Below are 27,147 nucleotides of genomic sequence, written 5' to 3'. Positions count from 1 at the left end.
CTGCGCGCGTTTTGGATTTTGCTCCATTGTTACACCAAAGCCGCGTTATGTTTTCTTTTGCTTTCTGTTAAACTAAGGTTAAGCGTTCTTTGTTACATTGTTACGCAAGTGTTCCTCGCTTTCTTTGTTTGGTGTGGGCTGCATGAGTTGGTAACTTCAGTGTATGACTACGTGGTTTCATCGCCTCAAGTTGTTTTTTTCCCTTCGTTTGAGTACGAGCACGTCATCAGAAAAAATTCTGTTAATCGATATACACTCACTAGTCACGAATTTCACATCAATCTCGGTGAAACTTTTACTTACCAACTAGAACAATTGTGGCAGCAATTAAGAGTGAGGTAATGGAGCCAGACAGTAATACAGACAAGATATACCAAAGAAGAGGTACACCCAAAAGTATGTTCCACAATATCGTTACGACGAGACTTCTGTTTTTCTTAGCATATTCAATTTCTTCTGCTGGAAATTTACCATGTTCAAAGAAGTAAGCCATTCCTTCGTCCTATTAGAAATCGGGAAGGGAAACGTAAATCATCGAAATCAGTGTACTGGGAAAAGTAGAGACCAATTTTCCGGTGACTGCGAGGATAAACTATACCAGTCGGTGACAACCGCAAGAAAAGCGCGGGAAAATGTCAGAACAACACTATGGCGGGAAAAATGACCTACCAGGAGGCAACCAGGTAGCAAGAACACAACGGTCAAACGTCTGCGCATGTGCTAACGGTGTAATGTATAGGTGGCGTGCTTTCAGGCTGTCAGTGCCAAGTTATCTGACAGAAGTAACAAACAACCACAAATGCAAGAAAGCAGTGTTTTAGAAACGTATGACGTTTTTGACAACGCTCAAAACAAATTCCTACGAACGTTTTAATTTCTTTCGTACATTTTGCGAGACAGCGGTTGCTTGTAATGTCTTCCTTTGAAATTTTGCGCGGGAAATTGGCGCACGGCCTTCCAGGATTGATTCCCTCGCGCATGCCCGACGTTTAACCGCTGTGTTGGCAATAGGTAATCAGAGAAAAAGCGGGAAAACAGGTCACTCAGAAACAAACGGTGAACAGTAAAACTGAAAAAAACGAAGAGCAGAAATGATGTAAGTGTGAATTTTAATACCTTTTTTTGGAAGGCCTTTCTGCACCACTTGGAAGTTTCCTCAATATCGTCACACGGAATGTCTTGAATAGGAGTTCTCCTGGATTAAACAAAAGCAGAGAGTACAGACCGGCATTAGGTTACTGGTGACAAGCCTGTTCGTCCTCCTAAGAGGCAGAGTGAGAGTAGTGTCTTTCCCTAGAACAAGACACTACCTCCCATCCAAGTCACAAGCGCTAACCGTTGGGCCAGTGCCTCTTTCACCGTCCATGGTAGGTCACCCATCTTTCTCCATTTTTATCAAATGTTACGTTAACATTACCTGGCCCACAGGTGCACCTCGTCAGCTTCTCCCTTTACCATACTAATCAAGTTTGGTTCCTTTCCTTTGAGAAAAGCAACTTCGAAGTCATATACAGCAGGGACTAAAATAAGATCACAACATAAAAACCATCAGCAACAACAACAAAATAAAATAAATCACAAACAGACCATGGCTTTCCTATAGAGACCTCCAGTGTCCTGTACCCTAATTTCCTCTGATATCATTGATGGGGCACATACCATGGCTTTCCTATAGAGACCTCCAGAGTCCTGTACACTAATTTCCTCTGATATCATTGATGGGGCACATACCATGGCTTTCCTATAGAGACCTCCAGAGTCCTGTACACTAATATCCCCTGATATCATTGATGGGGAAATACGCCCAAATCCTCTTTTCCCTTCTCACATATGCCTTAGGAGGGAGAATGGTTACCAGGCAGTTTGCTACCACCCCGTTGACATTTAATTTCCATCATGCTAAGGCCATCATCATCACTCACTACTCACTAAAGCAAACTGAAATGTTTACATTGGGGGAAAAGGGTGTAAGGGTAATTTTTATTGCATGTATGTTTAGAACCAAAGAGTATGGCTTTCACTTTACCCAAAAGTTCAAAGACGGACTACACTTCCAAAAATAGCCCTCAAAAAGAGAAAGTTGGATATCAAAGTTTTCTTAACAAAGTAGAAATCTGAAGTGAAATTCAACATTTTCCATAGGTACCTTTGTCTCTAAGATAGTGGACAGTAAGAGAAAACCCTTTTGATCGTGGTAATAAATGGTGTTTTAATTCTGGCAGACCATTTGCCCTAGCATATTCCACACTAGCCTGTACTTTAGCCTCTGTAAGCCTTGTTCCTTCTGCAAAAATGACCATCTAAAAGTAAAAAAAGAGGGCTATTTAACTCTCATTAATTTGAGAACTGTGGAAACAATTGGTACGGTTTCCACTTTATCTAATTACTTATGAGTAGTATTTATTGTCATTAGCAAAGAGTTAGAAAAGTCATTTTGAGTAATCAAATCCTTAACCAATTGACCCCTATAAGCAACAAACATCTAATTTATCCTCACAATATTACATCAAATCACACATTAAGGGTGCAAGAATAAAGGAAATGATCACAAACTAAAGGAGCTCTTGATTGTTAAACAACTTCTCCTTGTCAGCACCTTAGGAAATGTTTAGAGAACAGTAAGGAGAATATGCATAATGACGTTAGGGTGTGAAGGTTTAAAATACTCCCCACCTTCCAAGAAATTTGCTTAAAATAAACTGAATAATTGCAAGCATCGACCAAACCTCTGTAAAACCAACTTGTACACTTTGGTCTTGGAAAATTGTGCATCTGTTACTCATCAACTAATTTTTTATTTTCATTAAACAACAACACCTAAGCAACATCTCCCAATATCTCCACTTAGATTATGTTTCACACTAAAAGATAATTACCAACCCAAAATGGAAATGGAAAATCTTGAAGTGTATTTAGACTCTTCTCGAGTAATCTTTGGTCCTTTTGCCAGTTTCGTTGTAAGAAGACAAACTCTGTGCACCACCATGAGAATCCCATTATTGGTAGAAACTTTAAGTAGCCCTTCATGTAGCACTTACAAGTCTGTGACAAAAAAAATCATTACCTCAATTTTGCAAAATTTTCCAATCAATATCATTACAGCCTAGCATTGATTTAAATAACCAAACTCAATTTTCTGGACTTTTACTGGTTTCATTAGCAATTATCACTTTATTTAGTTCAGTTACTTGTTTTTAGGATGACAGGGAGGGTAGCATTGCCCAGTGTTTAACAGATGGGACTCACAGCCCAGACTTTTTTTTTTTCCTGTGATCTGGACCAATCACAGAGTGAAGAAAAGAAAAACCAATCTAGTGATCATTTTCGATACTCAATCAGAAATTTCTCTGTTTTCTGTGATTATGATGTATGACACTCTGTAAGGTAGATTGAATCTAAATAAGGGCACACCCACTCACAGTAACATTTAAGTCTGGACTCAAGCCAAGAGGCATCCAGCCATAGTTTATTCCACTTTCCACAGCATGAGGCAACTAGGGATATTACTTATTCCTCCTGCAGCTACAGCCCAGAATTTCATCATCCATCCAATGGCACCCATTTATGCTCCAGGTTACAGAGAGGCACTTTAACCCTTCAACTCCCAGAAGTGATTAACATGGAAATTCTCCTTATAATATCCATACATTATCCTGCAAACAGGTAATGAGAAAACTCCAACTTATCAGGTAGAGGTTGTTGTCTTGATCTAACACTAAATTCTCATAACTGATTTACAAGGAAATATGTAGCAACTAGAAGGGAGAATTAACAAGCAGATCTTGGGAGTTAAAGGGTTAAAAGTTAAGTGTTTTGCCCAAGAACAAGAAACAATGACCAGTCCAAGTCTTGAGCCTGAACCTCTCAACCTGGTGTCAATTAGGCCACCACAGCTTCCACACTCGCTCGCATTACAGACAGATATTTACCGCCAGCACTCCTACTCTCTCAGCAAGTGTATATCCAATCAACCAATCAACATCACTGCGATGGTTTGCCAGGCAGATAGCACTCTCTTTTCCTAGTTTGTCAAAGTCTTCCTTTGTTCCATAAAGCTTGATATTCATACCTGACCAACAATCAGCAAGGAATGTCAACTCTGTAAATTAAAATCAAAAACAAAAAAACATATTACATTATTTGCAAGAATAAATTGCATATTACAGAAGAAATTATGATCCAGATTTCTTAATTATCTAGACTTTATCTTTGGTTCTAATTCTGTCGTGAATATTGTCAACAGTGTAGGTCTCTCTTTTCCTGATGTTGAGGACTGGCTTTGTGTTGAAAATGAGCACCCAACTTCGACACAGTTGTCCAACGAGTAAATTTTAGAGAGTGTTGTTGGACAATCTTATTTCAAAGAAGAAAGAAGCAGCAATGAGGAAGATGAAGGCCAAGATGAGAAAATTTTTTTAAACTCTGAAGCCATTGAAAGTTTTAAAAGACTGTTGGATGGAAAGTTTTAAAAAAGACTGTTGGATGGAAAGACAGAACAATGCTGATACTATCCAGATTATGCAGCTTTGAAGAATGATGGAACTCTCAATGCACATGCAATGTTCTTCTTTGAGACAAACTGACTTCAACATTTTAGGCTGATGTTAAAACATTTTTCATTAATTTAAATTTTTTAATACACACCTGTAGAGATATTCACAATGGATAGTGAAGGTATAGACCATATATTTTTCAAACCAATTTGTAAATGTTTTGTTTCATGATTAAATGATGCTTTCTTAATTTAATCAGTTTTTATCCCTCATTAATATTCATATTCTTGATTATCTGGACTTTTTCGTCAAGTCCCTATATATCTCCTAGGGAGATAAACAGTTATATATAAAGATGCTTTATGACCAAAGAGCCTGCAATTTATTACAATCAAACTTTGATTATCTAGACCTCTATCATCTGGATTTTTCAAATATCCAGACTTGTTTCTCTGATCCAATTTTATATGAATACTAATACATCACATTTGAGATTGGAAACAAATTTTTTTTATATCAAAGAACATGGGATTAAACTCCCATTGGAACTGAATTTATTCCACTTTTTGAAGCTGTCAAATGTTTTTTTTAATGTTTTAATAAGCATTTAACATGGCAGGAAAAACAAAACAAACTGATTTTCACCAACATTTTCAGTTGCTGAAAAATGTTTTGGTCAGCTTTAATAACTTTATAAACACTTTTGGCAAATGTTAGCAGTTTATGCACGATAATTTGAGATTTGCTTTAATTCTTCATAATATTGCTAAGTTATCTCTTTTGAGTGATGCATTTTATTCTTGGCTCATTAAACGTCATAGTTAGATTATCCTGACTCTGGACTATCCAATGTGGATATCTGAGGTTCAATTGTGACTAAAAATGGAAACAACCTTTGAAAAGTGTTTGGTTTGAACTTTCATTGGTGCAAAAGACAGGAGAAGAATCAGAGGAAGGCATCTGCAGCTTGTCAGATCCTGTCTTTTTTGTTTACAAATTTTATTGTGAGTTATTATAAATCAAATGATAACTCCTATTTGTTCTTTTAGGAGTAGTGCTGTTTTCATGCCCAACAGAGAGAGGATTCAAATTTGTTATACTGATTACATAAATGTCGATGATATGTGACTTTTCCTATTAGTCGCTATTTTGAGAAATGCAGGGTTTTTATAGAGAAAAAAAGTTAAAATTTATAATCTGGCTAAAATATTGGTGGCACTTTCCAATTAAAATTGATGATTATTACCAGCTATGAACAATTAAGATGGGATGTTGAGTTAATAACAACATAAAATAACTACACCCACACTCCAGACAATCTGGCTGGAAATTATGCAAATTAAATAACGACACAAAAAGGTTTGTTATAGCGAAAAAAAAAACCACATCAAAAAAACATCTCATGAGCCAGTAAAAAAAATTAGCCCTTCAAGTAAACAGCAAATACAGAATGTTTGGTGAGTTTAGTTTCCAAGTATTTTTACAAAAACCATATAATTTAATTTAATCAGCACAATTTGTGACCTTCCAGAAAAATCCAGTTTAATTCCATGAAAGAAGTGTTTTCCAAACAATATAGCTCTGGTTCATTGCCAAACAAAGTTTATGTTGGCAAGGATGGAAAAATTCCCAGAAGGTAAGATTACCAAATGAACAGTCAAAAACACAACTCACAAATGACCACCAGTAAATGATACAAATTTAGGATCAATTTACATATCATTGCAAAAGTGCAAGATAAAATTAACAAGAATGCCTCTAACATTGATTTTGGGAGAAAATGAATTAAATTCTACCTGAGAGATATTTCTTAGTTTTATTTGAGTGGTTCCACTAGCTGAAAGGTCACCACAACCACCTACTAGAGATAAAATTACCTTTATTAATAAAGGGTAAAAATGTTCTGGACTTTGATAATCAACCACTTAGTACAGGGTGACCACTTAATATGGTGCCAGTTGATACAGTTTCGACTGTACACCTTTCTTTGAAGATGTTAGTATAATTTTGTGATCTTAATTTTTGAAAAGGAGAAATTCAAACCTGAGTTTGGTAGATTATAGCAACAAAATGAAAATGGCAAGTTTGTAATTTTTTCCTCTCTATATTTGCAAGTAATACTTCAAATATATTTGAAGGCTTTGGTGCAAAAGGGCATGCACTCATTTTTTCATTGTTTGCTGTTACAAGCTAATTTTTGTCAAACTAAAGTATTTTGACATAAAAAGCATTTTTCCTTCACTGTCAAGGCTGATTTTAAAAAGGAACCACCTCACAAAAAAACAGAATTTCTGGATAAATGTTACATTCTAAATAATGAAGCACATATCATCCCTGAAAATACTGAAGGACCTGTTATGACAGGTTTGATCTGTTGTAAGTAGTTCCATGCAGTACAATTTCTGGACTAAACACTAGATCCCAGTTAAATGCCAGCCTCATATCAATGATGGAGCAAATTAAAACCTCCCATTCAGAAATAAAACTGTGCAAGCATTTAATTGAGGCCCCAGGATTGGGTCAAGATCCCAGCCTTTATTTGCTGCTAAGCTAACAGGTAATTTCACTTATAGAAAAGCACAGTTACTGATTCCATATGTGTGATTGTTTAATTGAAAGTAACAACACTTGCGAAGGGGTAAATGAGAGTTTGCTAGAACTGGATGCAATAAAAAATGTAGGCATTTTGTCCACCTAACCCTAGGTCTCAGATGATGGAGAGTAAAAAATCATCTAAAAAAATTGCACTTGATTGATAAACACCACACCCTAATTAAATACTTGCATCATACAAGCACTAGGCTCACCAGCCAAGTTGGAAATAAACACCTCAGGGATTTCACTGATAAATTATGGAAAATTATATTCCTTAATACTTACGGCACCAATGTAGGTAGACCAAATTCAAATTGAGCCACCTAAACAAATCCTTTTTTATGAGCCACAGTGGTAACAAAAGAAGCTGAACACAGTTGATGATTACACCACTAGCTAAGAAGACAGTAACCAGCCACAACCATATCAGAGGAAATTTCTTTATACTGTGTTTAGGTGCCATCGTACTTATAAACCAGTTAAAACTCCTTTCCCAGCTCTATCCTAAAAAAAGAAAAAAAGATTTACAAAACTTGACAAGAACATTGTTTCATTCTCTCTCAGATCTTTAATCCTACAAACTCTAAGAGTGACCAGGAACTAATTTCTCCTGACAGCAACATTGTTGAATCATTCATTAAGATCATGAGAACAGAGGAAATGACGACCATGTTTGAGAAGCACAATGAAAGAACACTACTCTCTCACTTATTGGAAACCTGATCTAAATATTACGTTAGTTTTTTTTCCACCTCTCTTGTTGGATACATGTTAGGTGTGAAAGATTCCATGCCACAGGCTCTACCTTCATGCATAAATTTCAGATTTGCAAACTTGTTGTGTTAGCTGTATTGCCTGCTACATTGTTGAGATCACTTGCCACATTTGTACACCCATCTGTGAGCAACTTGTGTCAGACAAGGCTGTTCACATTTATAGGCATGTCCTAACTTATATTCTGCAGAATCTTTCCTGATTTTGGATACTGCTGCCTCAATTGTTTGAATTACGATAAAAGGCCTTAAATAACTAATTGGAGAGATCAACTCTAAATCAACAGTTAAAACAACAGGATTGATCCTTTCCTTTCAATTGTTTTTTGATTATCTTGATTTTTTTGGACAGTTATCATAACTGTGGATAGTTTGTTTTGTTGTTCTCTTGCTTACTTTGATTTCTTATATTACCACTGCTCTTCTGTGCTTCTGTTGTATTTCATTCAAATTGTTAATGAATTGGTTTACTGAAATCTTTTAAAGTTAGGTGATTTCATGAAGTATTTGTGAAGTGGGAATTCCAATTGAACAACAAACATTTGCTACTGAAGATGACATGGAGACATCAAAACTTCTTTAGCAGACTAAAAATGTTGTCACTCTGTTCATTTTCCCACAGTGTTGATATTTTTAACTCGTCACAAAGACATCACTAATTTTTCAGCTTCCCCTTCACTAGGTGACCACCAGTGGAAAGCATTTTAACTGTGGTTGGGTTAAAAAACCACAAAAGTCATATGTAATCGATGAAACGTGTCTACTTGCAAGGAAAAACAGGAAGTGTGTCTCACTTTCTCAAAGTGAACATTGTTCTACCATAATTCAGCCATGTAGAGATTTGAATTGTTTTGGCCAAATAATTAATTACCATATGTCCCCTCCCATAGATTGAGTGCTCATACATATCAAAAATTGTCTTGGAAACAAACATTTTTGTACCAGATATGGAAACATGATCATCGGGCTCTCTTGCAGCCAAAATATTACTTAACAAAGGAATAGAGGTTTGTGCTAATGTCTATAATGTCTACCATAATTTCCTGTAAGGTGTTGCAGATATAATCATCTCACCCCTATAATGGACTTTTAAAATACACCTAAAAACCACTGAAGACAGATTTTTATTTTGCTGAGAGCATCCCCTAGGGTGACTGTCTAAAATAAATCCTGAAATAAATTCAAGTCTCTGATCTATTTGACAATGTAATATATCTCTGTCAATTAAAGATGGCCCAGGAGGGAACCCTCAGGTAATTGTGGATGCGTCACATGGAAAGACATAAGTAAACTTTAATATAAATTGGCTAATCTTTCTACAAAGAGGAAAATCACGAGTCTAATCTGCTTAGCATTTTTACTCTTTTTGCAAGCATAAGACCTAAAGGGCAATTTTCCTCAAGTGAGATGTGGATGATAGTCATTAACCATGACCTCATAGAGAAAATATTCAACTGATCGTCACAAGACCGACGTAGGGCCAAAGAGCTTCGTACAACAGACAAGCCAATTTTTTCAAAAATCTTTCACCTAAAAGTTTACTTCAAACTGTTGTTAAGAATATTGACGCCTTCAATTTTCCTGGTACAGCCGTTCAAATATATATGTATTCCAAATATATTTGTATTTACAATAGAAATCCTCTTGGCAAGTTCCGATTCAGGAAAGAGCTGGATAAAGTATCAGTTTTAAACTACCTTGTACGTAATGACGCCGACGACATATATTTTAAAAATTTGGGGTTCGTTCTATCGACATAAATACCTGATAACATGGTTCAGAAAGCTTAAGAGTCACCCAAGGCACTACAAGGCCGTTTTTTCCTCCGATGGGTCTTATAAGAAAAATATCTGTATTCATTTTAAACTTAAACTTTGGCCTCTATGATGTGCGCATGGAATAAACACGTGTTACACATTGTTGATGAACGGTTTTTCGAGCGATCGCTGGTAAATATTGCAAAAGTTTTTGAAACTGTTGACGTTAAAAGAAAACACGACCTTTGCACAAAACGAACTTGAAGAGAGGTGTCTAAAAACCACACACTAACCTTGGTTGACACAAGCTAAGAACAAATGAACAGACCGCCACTTCCTTCTCCTGCTTATATGACGGCATACGCAGTATGTCGCCTTCCGCTGACCTATCAAATGCGATGCCTTCCCTCCATTTTCCCAAGAGATGCACCAAAAGGAGACGTTTGTAATTAAGATCTGGCAGTTCCCGCGACACCAATTCGTTCCTTATGCATTTCGCCGTCTCGATTCCGACTTTAGGCCAACAACATCACATGCTAGAAAATAAGCCGTCACGCTGTCTTGCGCTGATCACGTGCGTTATTCAACTCAGTGACAAGTTTTATTAGATTTGAATCAGCTCTGATCATCGTTTTTGTTGTCTATTCCCCGTTTTTCTGTCCCATCTGATCGGAAAAAACATGAAGCAACTGATATATACACAATGATCCATTTCCTGTTCTTGAAACGACGGAAATTAATAGTCAATGTAACGAGTATCTATTACAATATTAAAAAATTATATCTGATAATTTTCAAGGATTTATTCTTGACCTGAAAGTTTGGCGAAATCGTCCCGATTAGGTCCTGATTTGGCTGCTGTACTCGAAAGGCTTCCTTTTAGTAAATCCTATTTGTTCCAAGTACATGGAAGCTGTAAAATCAAGGAACCAAATCGGTGGGTTAGGCCCAAAACCTTAAACTCGACGTGACCATGTGAATCAATGTGGTCAACCCCTTACTCTCAGTTGAAAAGGCCTCCTCATCGATTAACTGGACTTTGTCCGATCTAGATTGCGTGATCAAGATGGACTGATCGAAAAACAAACCTTTTTTTTTGTTGTTCTATTAATAGGGCTTGACGATCGAAGGTTACTCTGAACTTTGTAGTTGCAAGAGGAACGGCACTGAGGTGAAAACATTTATTCTTCCGGTGTAACGAAAACAAAGTTATGATTCAACCAGCCGAAAAAATGTAAGTATCAAAATTGTGACACTTACCAAAAACACAGAGTAGCTAATGAGGAAACAAAGATTTCAAAGCTGAAAGTAAGTTTTCAGAGCTTATTCTCCATAGTGATTTCATAATTCATCCTATCTAAAACTACCTCGGTTGGTTTTGTCTGAATTTTTTAGCAAAACAATGACGAAATACCTTGTAAACAATTCTAAAATGGGCCAGTAGGAGGAGAGTTGAATAATCAAACTGAGTTCAGTGATATAAAACATCCTAGGCTCCAGTTCAGATCGTTGTTTCAAAATGAATGAACACTGAATTGTTGGCATCGTTGTGGTTTTGGGTGCCTTTGTTTTTTTTTGTGACGAATTTTTCCTTCAAGTCCTGTTTTATCTCCATCGCCTCGAAACTGTCAATTCATCAATTCGTCCCGTCTCATCCCTGCGAACTATTTTCAGTTCCAAGATTGAACAATTCGTTCAGTGATATTTCAGAGAAATTTGCTCATTTCTTCGTCGAGCGGACGTAGAAAAACTTTACGTAACAGTTCAATAGATATCCAGAAAAGGTGAATCTTTTTATCATTATCAATTTCTTTACTCACCGTACTTTCTTAACGGAGCTTTCCCAGAGCAACTTTGTGTAAGTGACTTTGTTTCGGTGAACACCCCACAGAATATGTTTTGGTTGATGCGCCATTGAAGTGCAGTACTTCTTTTCTGTTCCAACAATTTTTTTTTTTGAGGGGGGAGGGGTGAATAAGTGTTGAGGTTTGTCAGACATATTTTTAGTGTTAAGCTCCTTTTATTTGGCCCGCAAATTGGCGATTCCACTACTATAATTTGACGAAGAAAACCTGGCCGATCAGTCAAGGTAGTCAGTGACTAATCTTTTCTAATTACAATGGCACATTCGTGTTCCAATACTCTATTCTAAAGGGCTGTAAGTTTGTCTGTGGCATGCTGATGCACATACAGGAGGCATGTTGTTGAGCGCGTGGATGTCTCGACTATTTAGCAAAGGTGCGCATTTGTAAAATCACTTGTCAAAAATGAAAATCAACGCGTTTCTGATATTTTTGTTGCAGGCTAAACTACCTTTGCATAAGGCAGGAATTTGTCCACTTTTTTGCAACAACAAAAACTTTGCCGACGAAATCTATACGTAACTGGCTTGCAATGCTTTACGTAATATTTTGTTGCCAGAGGATTATTTGCTATAAATTTTGAGCCTTTGAAACAGTATCTAGGCGCTTAATTCCGGCATGTTGCACGTAGTACAAAGTGTTCTTTTCTTCCTCATCATCCTTCGGATGGGTACTGCAATTTGAATCTGCTGAGATCAGTTTATGGCCATCAAGATAGAAATAGGTGAAGTGTTTACTTACTCCACTGACATGGCTTTCTTTCGAAAAGTCGAGTGTGATAAGTGAGTGAACTTCTTGAGCTTGTCCAAAGTTCACTCCTGTAATTTCATTATCCGATCAGCGGAAAATTGTTTGTGTTTTCTCCTCATTTTTTGCGCAAAAAAGGAAATAAATACATCAATAACAGAAAACCTTGAAAAAATGAGAATTTTTTAAAGAGAAGCCCCGCTGTCTTACCTTAACGCCCGCCCTACTGTTTCCAAGCGAGCGAACGACTGGGAACGAGACAGACAAAACTACGTGCTCGGGTCGAAGTCCTTAGTGAAAACAATGGCGACTGCTGCGTGTCAAACTTTCATGTTCTTAGCCTAATCATAAGGAGTTTTCGGTGATAGCTATCAACTGACTCGATTGACATTTTCATCAGATATAAAAGAATAAACAGTTTGTGTATCAGCAGAAATTTGGACTGACCTTTAATGATACAATCGATGTTTCATTTGGGAAACCTCACGCACAGTTGTAAAAGCCAGCTTTCAAGCTGATCAGCAATATATGATAATGGCTCGTTTTTCAGTTTTGTTTTTTCCTTTTTTTTTTTCCTTTTGTTTTTTTGTTCTTTCAATAAACTAGTCGTTTTTTTTCCTTCTCTGTCCTAAACTCACAATCGCAGTAGGGTGTGTTTCTTTTTCGGGGCGTCGGAAGGAACTTACCTGCTCTCATCATAATCATCAAGACTGAAACACTGATATTTTGTACTCTGTAAGTTTGTGCTTTTCATGCGAAGACAGGGAAGACAGACATTTTTCTATATTGGCTTCATTTCCTTGGAAACAGAAAGATACTCGGGCACTTTTCTTTCCACTCTATATTTAGTTGCGCAGGAGATATGAGATAGCATGGGCTGCCCTGAAGGCAAAGAAACTCTTATTTAGCCTGTGTTGCCCGATATCACATCAGTTTTTGAAGGAATTCTATTCAAACTTCAATGGTTAAAAAAAATTTAAAGGGTGTTTCAACCTTATCATTTACAATGTTGCATAGAAAGTTCTACTGATCGAACGGTAACACAGTAACGCCTGGTCAATGTGAGTGAAATATTCAGGGTTGTAGTGGAAATTCAACAGTTTTAGATACCGAAATATTCCTATATTAAAGGTTTACTTTGAGTGCATGCCTTTCATTCATTTTAAAATCATGTGAGATTCATCCAAAACTTCGCTTAAAGACCCTTGAATCTTAACGCGCCAATCACTGGCCACTGGTTTATCAGCCTCTCACTGTTATCAGAGAATCAATTTCGTAATGGAGCTAAGGCTGGTTAAAAAAGACAGTCCGGCGTTGAAGTCTGTTCGTAACAACAGGTTGTCTGTAATAAGGAGTAAACGCCTTCGACTAAGACAAAAGAAGCCCGTTGGTGGTCGTATTATCGAGAGTTCACATCGAAATTGTACGCGAACAGTTCAAGGTACTGAAATATTTACTGTACTAGACTGAGTCGAATAATCTTAAAAATCGACGGAAGAGGGTATGTAGCGAATTTCCTGTTTTCAAACTGAAAAGTTTTTTTCAATTGTATCATATCGCAAGTGCACCTAAGACTAAAGCTTTCAAGAATCCGTCAATCAAATTGTGATTCGTTATTGCCTTTGGAAATGAAATCAGTTCAAGTCAAACACTTGGCAGGTTTCACATAGCTGGAGTAATTGACGGTGCTGTTCGTCCTTGGTTTGAAACACTTTTATTGAAAAAGGACCACATATCACCTATTCTTTTCACCGTGTTGACCTCTCGGTACTGTTCGTGTCATCGGGAAAACTCGTTCTACTCGGAGACAGCCGTAATACCAGACAGTGGTAATATTACTTTGTTATTATAATTAACCTTATCATCGTGACATTTGTGTGATATCAAATTGAAAAACCTCTGCAAAGCGAGAACTCTTAATTGTCGGGTGTCGATCACACAGAACCTAAACCTAAACAACGACAAAAGCTACACTTTAAACCCACGAGAATAAGCTCAAAGATTCAACAAAGCTACAACACGCTGTGAACGTCTGCTAGTCCAAATAAGTCGTGCTAAAATGAAAATTTCGTCTTCCAAGAGGATAAATCCATCTTGAATCAGAGTTTATTTTAAAAAAAAAAAGCTAATATTTACGCCTTTTTATAGCCAATGGCAGCTTTCAAACAACAAAAAAGAAAGACATGGTTTCTAATGCGTGACACAAACTCCTAACACGAGTTTCTAGAAAATGCAAGTTATTCTCAGACCAATTCATGCGCGCAACCGAATGGTCTCCCATGACGAACTGGTAATAATTTACAATGAAAATATTTTCAAACGGTGTCTGTTTCTGCCCAACAGTGGAAATAGCTTCCAAGAGTCAATGTTTGCTTTTGAAGGCACGCAACGAAAGGAAAAAAATAATAATACTAAAACTTAAAGTTTTTTTTCTTATCAAAATTGAGTCGCGTGGCACTGAGGCATGTTCAAGATTGGTTTTCTTTCCACTTTTGCCTGTAGGCAGTTTTCAACGGGTACCAGCTATTTTTAACATCTCCGAGTTCCTATTTTCATAGCCACTATTCGTATCCCTTTTTTTTTATGTAGACAGCTGTTGATACTTTGCTAAACACAGGAGCCCTGTATCACATGGATGTTACTTTATCGACCAAGTTTGATTGAGGCAGACATCTCCTCTAGATTGTTACGCGAAGGAGACACATTCAAAGCAATTGTAATATTTTTGATGGTTTGTTTGCGTCCAAGACCCGAGGAAGGTTAGTTAAAATACGTGACCGCGTCCTAATTGTTCTACCATGGGGGGGGAAGCAAGACAAAACAATTTTTTAACTCCTAGGTACAAAGAATAACCATCTTCTAGACAATATATTGACTTAATGAGTCCTACGTTTAGAGAATATATGAATAACATATGTTGCAAGAACCTCGGTTAATTATTCGGGTGCATTTCGAAAAGTAATTAAGAAGACTAGTTTGTTCTAAAACATTTCAGTGCTGTGAGCCAAAAGTGACTGAACAAATAAACCGTTAGATAACTGACTTGGTGAACGATGACAGTTCCCTTAATCTGTGGCAAACATTGATCGTTGCCCGATGTGCGAAACTGAAAAACAGATAAAGAAACAGAACCACTTTGAAACACTCAACAGACCGCGCGTTATACAAAGAACACAGAGAATTTTGCATGCAAATCGCCACTTTTCATGAATCATTCAAAGAGCTCGCAGACAATGGCTTTCGACAGTTTTCATGGTTCCTTGTTTCTGTCTTAAAGTTGCACCTGTTACTGTTCAGAAAAGTCAAAGTGCGATTTGAAAGAGATCCTAACAAGGGAAGGTGCAGCCCACAGAGCTCCCGTGACATCCTTGCACTGCAAACGCAATTTGTGAAAAGCATTAAAAGCGGCCTTGATCTGTCGTGCTGAAAAATCCATTGTTACACCGCCTGTCAAGTGGACAAATAGCAAAAAGTAATTGTTCGTGTGCGACAAAACGCTGCCTGTACGCAAGAATTCACAATTGCGGACCAAGTAGTTCGCCTTCTGTTTGAAATATTGGGCAAGTTATGGCGAAAGGAAGAACTACGAGGCGAAAATTTACCTTTTTGTTTGTTTAACTGGATTGAATTCAAAATTTGGTTCTTTATCGAACCAAATTCCATTCAGTTGTTGTTGTAGCAACGGCACGTGATCTACGGTACCCCCAACTGATCTTCTCAAATTGGCCAATGAGAGAATTTTCTCGAGTGCCCTCATTAGAATATCACTAAGACAAAACACGGCTCAGCGAACAAGGCGGAAAACCACAGTGCTCACATCTATCTCGCTAACATGTTATTATGGGCGTTAGACCCGACTTTTTCCTTGCTCGCTGAATTGAATGGCAGTGTTACCTGTTCAAACAAGTGCCTTCTCTTTAAAGAAAAGCATAAAGGTAGGTCGCGTTGTTTTCAGGGGGGAGGGGATAGAGTGACAAGAAATGCAATCAGGTATAATAAGGGAATGCATCTTAAGGTAGGCCACGTTTTTATTGAAGTTTCCGATGAATAACAAATTAGGTATCAATTTGGCGAAACGATTTTTGTCAGGGTAATAATACGTGCTTTGGAGCAACTGCAATTCCAAAATTGGCGCTATCAATGTCTTATAATCTGTTCACACACAGGTAAAGAGCAAAGTTTATATTTAAAGACATTTTTTTTGTTGGCTTTCGTCGTCGTGTTTCTTGCATTCATATAAACGCTTAATAAATCACGGGTGTCTGAAAGACTTGGCATAAATTTACTAATCTACAATAAAGAGCACATAACACTTTTAGTGACTACTTTGTTAACAACAAGACATCGATTCCAACGAAGAGTCTTAATCGAAAGTTAAGCGTCTTATTCATAAGCAAAATCTAAATTTTTCAGAGGACTGATTTATACTGGCTAGTGAAAGTTGGCTAGCTGGCTATCGATTTAACAGTAAACGGTCTGGCGAATTCGTTTACCACACATCTCAGACGGTCAAGCTAGAAAGATTCTGCGAGCATAAATGAATCACAGAACTCAATGTACACTCATGTAGGAGTAATTAGATCACTTTTCCGATTTTTCAGTCGATAGTTGAACATTATGATCTCTCCAGTTGCAATAACAGCGAGGATTAGGAGGCATCCACTTTGATACGCGCGTCTTTGAACAAGTTGATTCCATGTTTATTCGCCGCAAATATAGAAAGACAGCTAATGGCATGAAAGGCAAATTACCGCGGGTAAACACTGATTAGCAGAAACACCACCTCAGTAGTTCAAGACAAAAAGAACCGAAAGGGTAAAGGAATCCGACCAACCTGTATTCACACGAGTTTTCTTTGAGTGGATAATTTATTTCGGCTTATCAATACTGTTGATATTCGTTACAAGAATCTCACCTCATCTTTTTGCGTTTTGCGACTTGACTTTATTAAGAAGGTTTCTTCAAAACTACCGAAGTTCCGTACTCTTTTGCAATTTACACGTGTTTGGAGCCTAAAAGAAACCAGCGATGTTGACTCACGTCAGTTTAAAGTCCAATCTAAACCTTAATTCCGTGTCTCCGTGTAAAGCTCTGAGAAACAAAAGAACATTGATTTGTTTCGTCGAGACTGACAAAGGAACTGAAATAACTTGTGAATTGCACTTTTAGTTTCAAAACGGGTTTCAGTGCTATATTTGAGGCGCAGCTGACTCAAATCGCTTCTACGTCAAATGTCTTCCACGGGGATTAAACCAGAAAACTCGTACACGAAACGTGGTTAAAATGAACTTTTTTTGAAGCCTACATGCATTGAATTGATATTGGATTACTGTAGTAACCAAGCTTGTTGTTGCATTTTCCTCAGAGGCTGATATCTTCCAACGAAAAGCAAATATACCAAAAGGAAGAAAGTGTTTGCAATTGTTACTTAAATTATTCAGTGCTGATTTTGGATAATGATACAGAGTCAAATATTAATCCCCTTCAAACAAGGAACTTTATGGTTCTATGCTCTATTTATATCGAAATAAGTTAAAAATAAGAACAGACATAACTTTGGAAATTGTCGATCAAATATATGAAAGTAGAAGTGTTTTTATCTTTAAGTTTATTTTTAAAAAGTTGAAAACTCTGAGTTAACATCTGTTGAAGTGTTGTGAATGCTACATGGTCGCTACAGTAGCTGCAGCTAAATAAACAAATCTATGAAAAAATATTGAAATTACCCTTGGAACATTTATTCGATCCAGTGATTGTTTTATTTAAAAGTCAGCCGAAATTTGAAATATTCTTGACTTCAACTTACCGGGAAATTCACAATAAAATATGCAGACTAGGCCAGGTTAGTATATGTGTTATTTGAATAGCGGTGATGATTGTTAGTACCTCCTAAAAATGGAGTTATAAACTTTTTTTTATCATTTCCGCATAAACATTCCCAGACTTTTGCCAGGCACAAAGCATTCTTGTATTTCTGAATAATAGAAGGGAGGTTTCACCTGAGTCTTAAGTCTTGATATTAATCGAAGCTTAAAGAGTTTGAAATTTGAAAATCAAAAGTTAAAATTTGAAAATGAAAAAAAACCAGCTGTAGTGTTCTGTAGCAGTCCAAAAAGTTGGGTTTCTACAGGAAAGAAAACACTGTGACAACAGGATCTCTGTATGCATGGTTGTGAAATAGCAGGCAGAAACTAATCAAGTATCCATATCTTCATTTGTCACGGTACGAAGATGATATCTTAAAAGCCTGTGAATAATGGAGTTTTAAACATCTCGAATTTTTTCCGAGATATGCTTTTGAGTTACAGTCCTCCTATAACAAATGAAAAATAGCAATTTGTGAAGAAATCCTCTAATACTGAATTATTTAGCCATGGACTTGCATTAATGACCAAATTTATTTTCGTTTTGATTATATTTATATATCTAACTTCCTAACTATCAAGAAATAGTAAATTTAGGTCCAACAAAGGAGGACAAAATGAAAACCGCTACAAAGATATGAGTTTTGAAATGAAGTTATTTTGATTTTTAGAGAGTGGCAAAATATGTTTTTGTTTCTTATCTTTGGCCTGGCCTAGGATGCAATTTGCCAAAAAAATAGGAAACATAACATCCTTTTACACAACAGTTGACACTGATTACTAATGAGTATTCTCCCTGTTTTCGTATTTTTTTGTTTACTAATGTAAAAAGTGATGGTCATAATGGCAATACTTCAGGAATTAAGGTGTGACATTAGAACGAATCTTATCGCTAATATACTTTTGTACTTCTGAACGTCACAGTGAGTGGCATGACAGGAAAACTGCAATATCCTCTGCCTACCGTGCTTTTGTAATAGTTCACTAAAATTTTATTTTCAAAATATGCAAATTTTTTTTAATTTAGGGAAATTGCAGAAACTCGAGAGAACCTCGCCGAAAATTTGCAAACCAATAGTGACATAGTTTCCAAAGAAAAACTGCGAAATATGCAAAAAATCGACGCGAACAATTAACCCTTCAAAAAAATCTACAATTGTTACCGCGAAAAATATTAAGTTAATTAAGGTAATTGAGACGAAATTTCTTCAACAGTTGGCGCAACGGTTAACGCATTAAACTTATCTTAACCGTACAAAACGTATTCTCTTGTAATCCCATGATGACGGTGATGTTTAAAAACATATGGAGCATCTTTTAGAACTCACCGAAAAAGCCTGAGTGGAGTGCTTGTCACAGTTCCTCCGTCCGTTCCAGCAAAACTCTCAAAAATGGTTATCCAATTTGCCACCATTTCCTCACCCACGTTATCATTTAATAGAGTTCTGAGTTCACCGACTGATTATCTAAGATCGGTATTTCGTTTATCCCCATTGTAAGTTGACAGAGGAATAGCTAAATGGCAGTGTTAAGATTATTTTCCCAACTACTTGTTTTACGGCTTTGTTACTACACTTTTGGATACTGGTAGATCGAATTTTATGCTGATCACCATAGAAATTATCAAGGGTAATATATGCATCACTTTCTCTGTATTTCAGGGTGAAGCTCAGGACAACAACATGGCCAACAGTATAGGGGGAGAACAATGAACCGCACGGATACAATTAGTCAAGATGATAATTCAAGATCCAAGCACTCACATCTGGAGCATCATGGAGACGTCTCAAACATTTCAGGAAGGAGAAACGGGCCACACACCGATGGTTCATCATCCAGCCATCTTTCTACATCCCACGAACCAGTTTTAAAACCTCAAGGAAGAGATGGCGCGAGGTGTCAAAGCAGAGAAGTTCTTCTAAATCTCCTCCAACCACCCGGATTAAAAGTGATGCATGTCCAGCAGGGTAATTGTACTTCATCATATCAGGATAGCGACAAGATATTTTTTAAACCCGATTTGTATGGCTCGTATTGTGTGCGATGTTCTAACATTAATCAGACTTCACGTAGCCCTATTGACAGACGCCGAAAAATGATTCGAGAATGGAATCAGAGAGCCTGGTACAACACTTCCATGAACTTAGACACCAAAGCTCAGGAGCAGAACACATCTATCAACAGGGACAGGAGAGAAGACCACTCTCACGGTCATGAAATTGCTATGAGTTTTCCATGTCCTGGAGGACACCTTTCACGAACGACCACAACCAAGAAGAACTCCCTCTCCGCAACAGTTAACTATCAAGAACGCGAGAACAGGAAACGACTTCTTCATCAAGATGAACTGCCATTGCACAAGGATCTGTGCCAAAATCTTTCAGGCTATCATCAACAACATGCCAGACAGACTTGCTTCAGGAATGACAGTTATACCAACGATCCTAAGGCTCCTTTACACAAAGGTGGGGATATTGAAGATAACATCACCATACGAGTCGACAGAAACTTAAATAAGAAAGATGATCCGAAACGTATTCGAGGATCCAACTGGCATCTTGAAAGTCGACATTCTTTGAAGAGTACACATCCGATTTCTGAGCAAAAAGTTGTCCATGAACAACCAGAGAAGGGAGTCACAGGTTCCAGCAGCTGTACCGCTGTTGCTCAAACTTCAACTGAAAATGGAAATGATGCGTTTGGGGCAGTTTACGAGAAAACTCACACACGTCCACCCTCGACATCTCAAGATGACAGATTGAACCAAAATTTATCTCCACTGAATAACTATCGACATGAGAAGTTTCGTACCCGGAACAAATTGGGGTCATCACCCGTAAAATCGCCTAATGGACCAGAACATCTCAATGAGGTGAGTAACTTTGGCTTATGAAGATAAAAATGCAACTGAAATTAGGTTTAAACATTGGGTCTTTGATGTTAATATTCGTTTGCAGTTGTTTGTTTTCTTACAAGGCCTCATAAAAGATTTGACAACCTTGCCGTGTCTATTTTCATTTAAGATTGCATCGTTTTAATTCATTCTTTTTTACCTCCTTTAAGGAAAAAGGATTCGAGAAACCCTCGGAAAATGACAATCAAGCTCTTCACAGTAAGTGTCATACCTAGAAATTTTTTCTCCCATATAAACTTTTGTCCTTTTGCGAGAAAAAGAGCACAATTGAGTTGGATGAAATCTCTAACCGTTTGTAAAAGTTAAACAAGAAATTATACTCTTTTAGCTATTTCTGTAGCACTTTCAAACGTTTAATTTATATAAGGATAGATTCGGGCAAAACCGGCTGAGAAAAACCTTGTGTAATAATTGTAGGTTCCAGCCTATTATAATTTCAAACAAGTAAATATGTTTGCTCAAAGTGCTATAATATGACAACGGGTTTTTCGCAGCGAAAGGAAAATTTCAGTTTCATCATTCATTGGCAATACGATTACGGTGGATTTTATGACTAGTAGCTAGACATTTTGGTACAGCGTATATACCAACACTTCCTGGTTCTTACCCTACTTATGAAGTAACTGTTGCATGTTAGGAAAATGTTTTCAGCTAAACAGGGTGACGCTTTATCTCCACGAAGCGCACTTTTACCTATCTATCATCATACAAATATAATTTTCCATCAAGATCAAGAATGTCAGAAAAATGTTCCGATAAATTCGAGTTGCGTGTGTGTGTTTGTTTGCGTGTGGCCTTGGGTAATAAGAAAAGGGAACAAAGTTTCAGTTGTTATAACATTGCACAATTCAACCCTTTCTGTCGTATCCCATAAATATCCTCCTTCCGTTTGACATTTGTCGTTAAATTGAAAACATCCTCTAAGAAGTCTGCCCTTTACTCTTATCACCTGTCTACTTTACTATGCATGGATGACAAAGGGGTAAAGTCACCAGAAATGAGATTTGCTGGCTCATATTTTTGCAATTGAGATGGGTATTTGAGGCAAAATTGGAATTAGACCATGGTAATGTTAAGATGAAATAATTCATTGTTCTGAGTATTTTTTGTAAATATAAGCTTATAGAAATTTCTAGACTGCTGAGTCATGCTGACTTGCATACCATAGAACTTTCCACAACATTTCATCAAGTCACGCATTCATTAGGTAATACTACTAAGACAGTTCTCATGTAAGCTTCCAGAACACTTTCTGAATATATATGAAGACTCTCTTATGTAGTAGTAGAAGTAGTTGTTGTTGTCGGAGCGACGACTGTTTTGAAAGCCATACCGAGAGAGAGTTACCGCGGAAGATTGCTCACTTCAAGGAACTTTGGAAACAGCAGTGAGATTTTGTCAGTGGTTAGCTAGGATATAGACTGTGGTGTGCTTAGTTAAGTTTATTAACGATAAGTATTGTGCTGCTTTTAGGAGTCGCTTCCTTGTTAAGAACATTACTCGCCGTTTTATAAAGTGGTTGAGTTTTTGGGATTGTAGTGTTTTCTGTCGGTTAGATTATACAGTAACATCTACAAATGAGATCTGAACAAACTTAGAAAAACCTTCAGTAAACTAGCCATTTGAAGGCATTGTACACTTCTTACCTTGCAGATTCTTCACATAAAAATTCTCAAGAGAGTGGAAGCCAAAGTGACGAATGCACTCCAGTAATTGTCCAGTGTTACAGTCTCTCTGTTTTACCTCCAGCCTTGCAGTCTACAACGACGGAAGATCCCCAATTCATGGAAGTGCAAAATGCTGACCTAAGAACCAACATTGGTAATGAGGATGGGAAGGAAGTACCTGGTCCTTTTCGCTGTTCTTACCACCGAAATTCTCCTGAGAAACACGAATCCATTTGCTGTGGCTTGGAAAGTCACAAAGATTTTCCATACAGTCCACCGGTCTACTGCCCAAGAAGTAGCACAGAATCACACCATGGTCGACAAGATTTAATAGTAAAAAAACCAAAGCGTCCTGTAGACCAATTACCAACCTCTGAGCCAGTTGACCTTGAAGAACAGAATTTACCTGGCAGAGAAATTTCATCCCCACACCCTCAAACAAGATGCACCTGGCATCCTAATCAGCAAACATTCAAAAGCGGGCGCGAGAGACGACAAGACCATGGCCCTTGGTTGGAGCCACAGGTTAAAGCTTCACCCGGTGTTTCCGATCAAGAAACTTCGCGTTTTCCAAATGATACCCAAGTGACTCGATCCTCCGTGCACGATGGTCAGGAGTCAAAAGAGACGTCTCCCAACTGGTATACCAAGCACGTACAACATGGGGGTAGTCGTGCTCTTGAAATTCACGACTATTACGAAGAGAGACGGATTCTAGTCGAGAAGGTTTGCCAACATACTCGTGGATCAGAAGAAGATATCAAATGCAACCAGGACTCGACCAGCACGTATGAATGTTCAGGACAATTTTGCCAGACTGACCATTACCAAGCAAGTTCCTCAGGGACTGAAGTACGTCATAAACCAGTTTGCGACGAGAGTACCTTCCAAGCTTGTTCTCATCAACGGGAAAATGCTGTTGGGAGTAGGAAAAGGAAGAGCCGACAACCACGTCCTCAGAGATTAAGAACTGATGATCCACATCTAGCAAAGGAAACCTATCGGCATCCAAATTCACAGCTGGAGACTCGCCACAAGGAATTTTCCTGCCGTGAAAACGTTTATCAGGAAAGGTTCTCATACCAGCCCGAGGGCGATGCATCAGTGTCTAAAGACAGATGTGAAAAAAGAACAGAAATTTTCAGAGTTTATGGTAATGGTAGAAAGATTTTCTCCCAAGAAGACACTGGTCTTGGTCAACGGCATTCTCCTACAGGACACGATTATGTGTTCCAAAGAAACTCACCAACACGAGTATTATGCAGCAAAGAATTCGCTCTGAGAAAGTATCCACCAAAGGGTACCTCATTTCCTGAAAGACGGAACAGCGACCCGTCCAGCGAAAATTACCCGCAGTTCGTTGAGTTTCCACGCCATCCGCATGTCATTTCACCTCGTGAACTGGAAGCTAGGCACAAACAGACCCAGTTCATTCCATATCCAACAAATTCACATGGCCAATCAAAGTCGCCGAACAAGCCCTTTATACATTCAAATGCCACAAGAAGTTCTTTCAACAATGGCTGCAATGGCGTTACACCACAACACTGGCACGGCCCCATATGGATGATTGGTCCAGTAGGTAACCTTGGACGTTTTGAGGAAATTGGTTCTAGTTATGACAGAGCGTCTTTCGGCCAATGTGATCCGTCAAGGGGCAGCGTTCCCAGCGCCGCAGATTCTTCGTGGAGTACTCCAGCTACAAATGCACATGGTGAGCTCCACGGTTATCATTTTGATCATCGCGGAATTACAGCAAAGGGTAAAGCGCCAAACAAACCTTCAGAAACTCAACCATCATCCCCTGGAGGCAAGGGATGTGATTCCAGTAACCCCGTAGAAGACACAGTTCAACCGGCCTATAACAAATCATTTACTTCCGTTGAAGCCACCGTCACTACGGAGGCAGAAAGCGAAAAGACACAACAGCGTAATGGGTCTTTTTCAGAAGATCACACCTTCCTCATTCACACGCAGGAAGTGCAGACCGATTACACCGCACCTACCACGAAAGAGAAAAGGTTTGTTTGCCGATACTGTAGCAAGAAATTTGCGCATTTTTCCACTCTCCAAAATCACCTCCGCACACACACAGGTGATAAACCTTTTCAGTGCAACTTCTGTGGTCGCAGATTTGCCCAGTCAGGAGTCCTAAAGGCGCACCTACGAACGCATACTGGCGATAAACCGTTCGCCTGCATGTACTGTGGAAAAGTGTTTGCGCAAAGCACGACGCTAACAAACCACTTGAGGACGCACACAGGCCACAAGCCCTACATTTGTAATTATTGTGGCAAATCATTCTCTCAGCCTTCCACGCTCAGGAAGCATGAACTTTCTCACACAAAAGAACGGCCGTATCCGTGTAAATTCTGTGGAAAGGCTTTTGCCCAGCAATCGACGTTGACCAACCATATGCGTTCTCACACTGGACAGCGGCCGTACAAGTGTCACTTTTGCGACAAGAGCTTTGCTCAGTTGAGTACACTGGACCGTCACTTGCGCCTCCACTCAAGTGTGAGTCTCAAGCCACATCAATGCCAATACTGCAGTAAGAGTTTTAGTTATATTTCCAATCTGGCCTCTCATATGCGGAATCACGAACAGGAGTTAGAGTCTTGTAAATGAAAGGGTCACCCCTCCATTCCAAAGCCCTCGCTTGGATGGCTTTCCTTCCAGCAGCGGTTTTCCATAGTAGCCTCCTAGTACACATATCTAAAAAGACTGTGGTGAGCAAAATAAGCTATTTCTTATAATAATCAAATCCTGAACCTCTCGAGAGTTCTCTCATATGAGACACCTTTGTTCTTTAAGCCTCATCTGTATAGTATGATATCAACAGTGCGTTGCCTTAGTTTTAGGTACCTTATTTAATCCTCCTTCAATCTTGAGACTGGAATCTTTAGTTAAACCTCAACAGGACAATCTTATTGTCAATATTAAAGAACTTAGTTTTGCAATAGCTGACAAATTAGTCTTCAGAGTCCCCCTCTATTACCAATCATGTAGATTAACTTTTTGCTCCCAGTAGTTCTGTAAGGACGATGATTGACAGGTCTTATGTCCACTTTGTAGACTTCTTTTTGGGTCTTTTTCTTATACAAAAGGCCTATTGATGCCCGGAAAAAATTGCTTCATTGGAAATGTCCTATAAGATCTACGCCAAGGCTTTCTTTGTTGACGAGATTTGCTACGAGACAATTTGAAATTATCGGACGATAAGATGCAAAAAATCAACCTGGATTACTCAACATTAATCTTTTTTATCTTTTTTTATTCAACGAGGAACTTGTTTAAATTGTGCTGCAAATCTGTTTTCAGGATACCATTGTTCATCAACTGAAAAATTAATATTACATTGTCAAATATTGTTTCGAAACCTATTTAATTTGCTATGGTCAATTTTGCTCATACCCCGAAAAAAATATCGACTTCGGATGAAAATGTTTTAAGGTTCCTAATTTGCAAGCAGAGAAAATATGTAGAGTGACATATCCTTTATCATTTAACAGTTCATAGGAAGAAAATATTTTTTTTTAGTGTTCGTTAACTAATGAACACTTCAGATATTTAATATACTGGGCAACAAAGCAAAAAATTATGTTATCTGCGCAACAAGATGGTTTCAAAATATTGTACAGTTTCTGTTTTGCTGACATATTTCTGCAGCAGTAATAATACTAAGTTGATAACGAGAATATCCGATAGGTATTCGAAGTTAATTGCACAAACTACAAATAGAGCAAACATTGAGGAATATGCGTTTGTAAAGTCGAGTTAATGACACAATCCTTGCCGCAGCATTTTTGAAGGACGGCATTTTTTTTTAACTTCGGTACAATAATGGTCATGATCTTTATAATTAACCTAAGGTTATCAAAGATTTGTTTAGAGAAGTTAAATCACGTCGAGATCAAGATGTGCTATGCTTACGGGATTGACAAAATTAATGAGGTTCACCCTTCAACATTAGGTGTCCTCTCTGAAAAAAAATTATGCTGAAAGACGCCTCATTGAGCAATATATGAAATAAGCGAAAATCCAATCGCATATGATTTACCTGGTGAAGAACTGCTGAGAGTTGCGACATTCAATCCTGAGAAAAATCGAAAGGATATAAATATGAAGAATCAAGTATAACAAGTCAGACTTGTTACACTTTGAAAAAAGTTTATTTAAATTAAGCAGTCTCGATTTGGACTATAAACTAAATTTGCTAACAGATGTTTAGAATAACAAAGATTTAGAGGACCTTTTATTTTAGATATTAAGAATAGTATATTAGAGAGGCATTTTTCTTTGTATTTTCGTTTTAAAAAGTATGTATAGCTGTTGATGGCTTTTTATCTCTTTATATGAATAATGAAGGTATTTAATATAGTAAGCTTGGGCCCAGATTGCTTTGTTTCCCTTTTGATTAGGTACATGATCGTGTTGTTTTGCAACATGCAAAGACGAAATAAAATGTAACTGCA

The 27,147-nt window shown here is 37.8% G+C and overlaps 2 protein-coding genes across 7 annotated transcripts in view; one reads left to right on the top strand and one right to left on the bottom strand.

The window, feature by feature from the left end:
* Window positions 1–11,458, bottom strand: part of LOC131793706 (1-acyl-sn-glycerol-3-phosphate acyltransferase delta) — a 12,795-nt gene extending 1,337 nt beyond the window's left edge. The window contains exons 1-8 of one of the 3 annotated variants that reach the window (XM_066172641.1): window positions 11,439–11,458; window positions 7,374–7,592; window positions 3,930–4,099; window positions 2,881–3,042; window positions 2,147–2,300; window positions 1,418–1,520; window positions 1,117–1,195; window positions 304–502 (exon numbers count right to left, since the gene is read on the bottom strand). In XM_066172641.1, the coding sequence (XP_066028738.1) occupies window positions 304–502; window positions 1,117–1,195; window positions 1,418–1,520; window positions 2,147–2,300; window positions 2,881–3,042; window positions 3,930–4,099; window positions 7,374–7,551 (1,045 nt within the window). In that variant the 5' untranslated portion in view covers window positions 7,552–7,592; window positions 11,439–11,458. Of the gene's footprint in view, window positions 1–303; window positions 503–1,116; window positions 1,196–1,417; window positions 1,521–2,146; window positions 2,301–2,880; window positions 3,043–3,929; window positions 4,100–7,373; window positions 7,593–9,625; window positions 9,744–9,911; window positions 10,284–11,438 lie in introns of those variants that run through there. The other 2 variants (XM_059111175.2, XM_059111176.2) reach the window with 2 other exon arrangements.
* Window positions 10,752–27,147, top strand: LOC131793703 (uncharacterized). 4 transcript variants are annotated; one of them, XM_059111169.2, is made up of 4 exons: window positions 10,752–10,852; window positions 19,753–20,963; window positions 21,155–21,203; window positions 22,659–27,147. In XM_059111169.2, the coding sequence occupies exons 2-4, from the start codon at window positions 19,800–19,802 to the stop codon at window positions 25,298–25,300; spliced, it is 3,855 nt and encodes a 1,284-aa protein (XP_058967152.2). In that variant the 5' UTR covers window positions 10,752–10,852; window positions 19,753–19,799; the 3' UTR covers window positions 25,301–27,147. The 4 variants fall into 4 exon arrangements, with proteins under 4 accessions (XP_058967152.2, XP_058967154.2, XP_058967155.2 ...); XM_059111171.2 differs by having other exon boundaries at window positions 10,808–10,926; XM_059111172.2 differs by lacking the exon at window positions 10,752–10,852 and adding an exon at window positions 14,842–14,986.

Source organism: Pocillopora verrucosa, chromosome 9 (genome assembly GCF_036669915.1).
Source record: "Pocillopora verrucosa isolate sample1 chromosome 9, ASM3666991v2, whole genome shotgun sequence".
Lineage (NCBI taxonomy): Eukaryota > Metazoa > Cnidaria > Anthozoa > Scleractinia > Pocilloporidae > Pocillopora > Pocillopora verrucosa.
This window is presented reverse-complemented; position numbering and strand designations above follow the sequence as displayed.

Bases quoted from the DNA above. Each gene is read 5' to 3' on its own strand.
- LOC131793703 (XM_059111169.2), top strand. From the start codon at position 19,800: ATGAACCGCACGGATACAATTAGTCAAGATGATAATTCAAGATCCAAG. The intron at 20,964-21,154 runs GTGAGTAACTTT...ACCTCCTTTAAG, and splicing joins GACCAGAACATCTCAATGAG to GAAAAAGGATTCGAGAAACC. The intron at 21,204-22,658 runs GTAAGTGTCATA...CTTACCTTGCAG, and splicing joins TGACAATCAAGCTCTTCACA to ATTCTTCACATAAAAATTCT.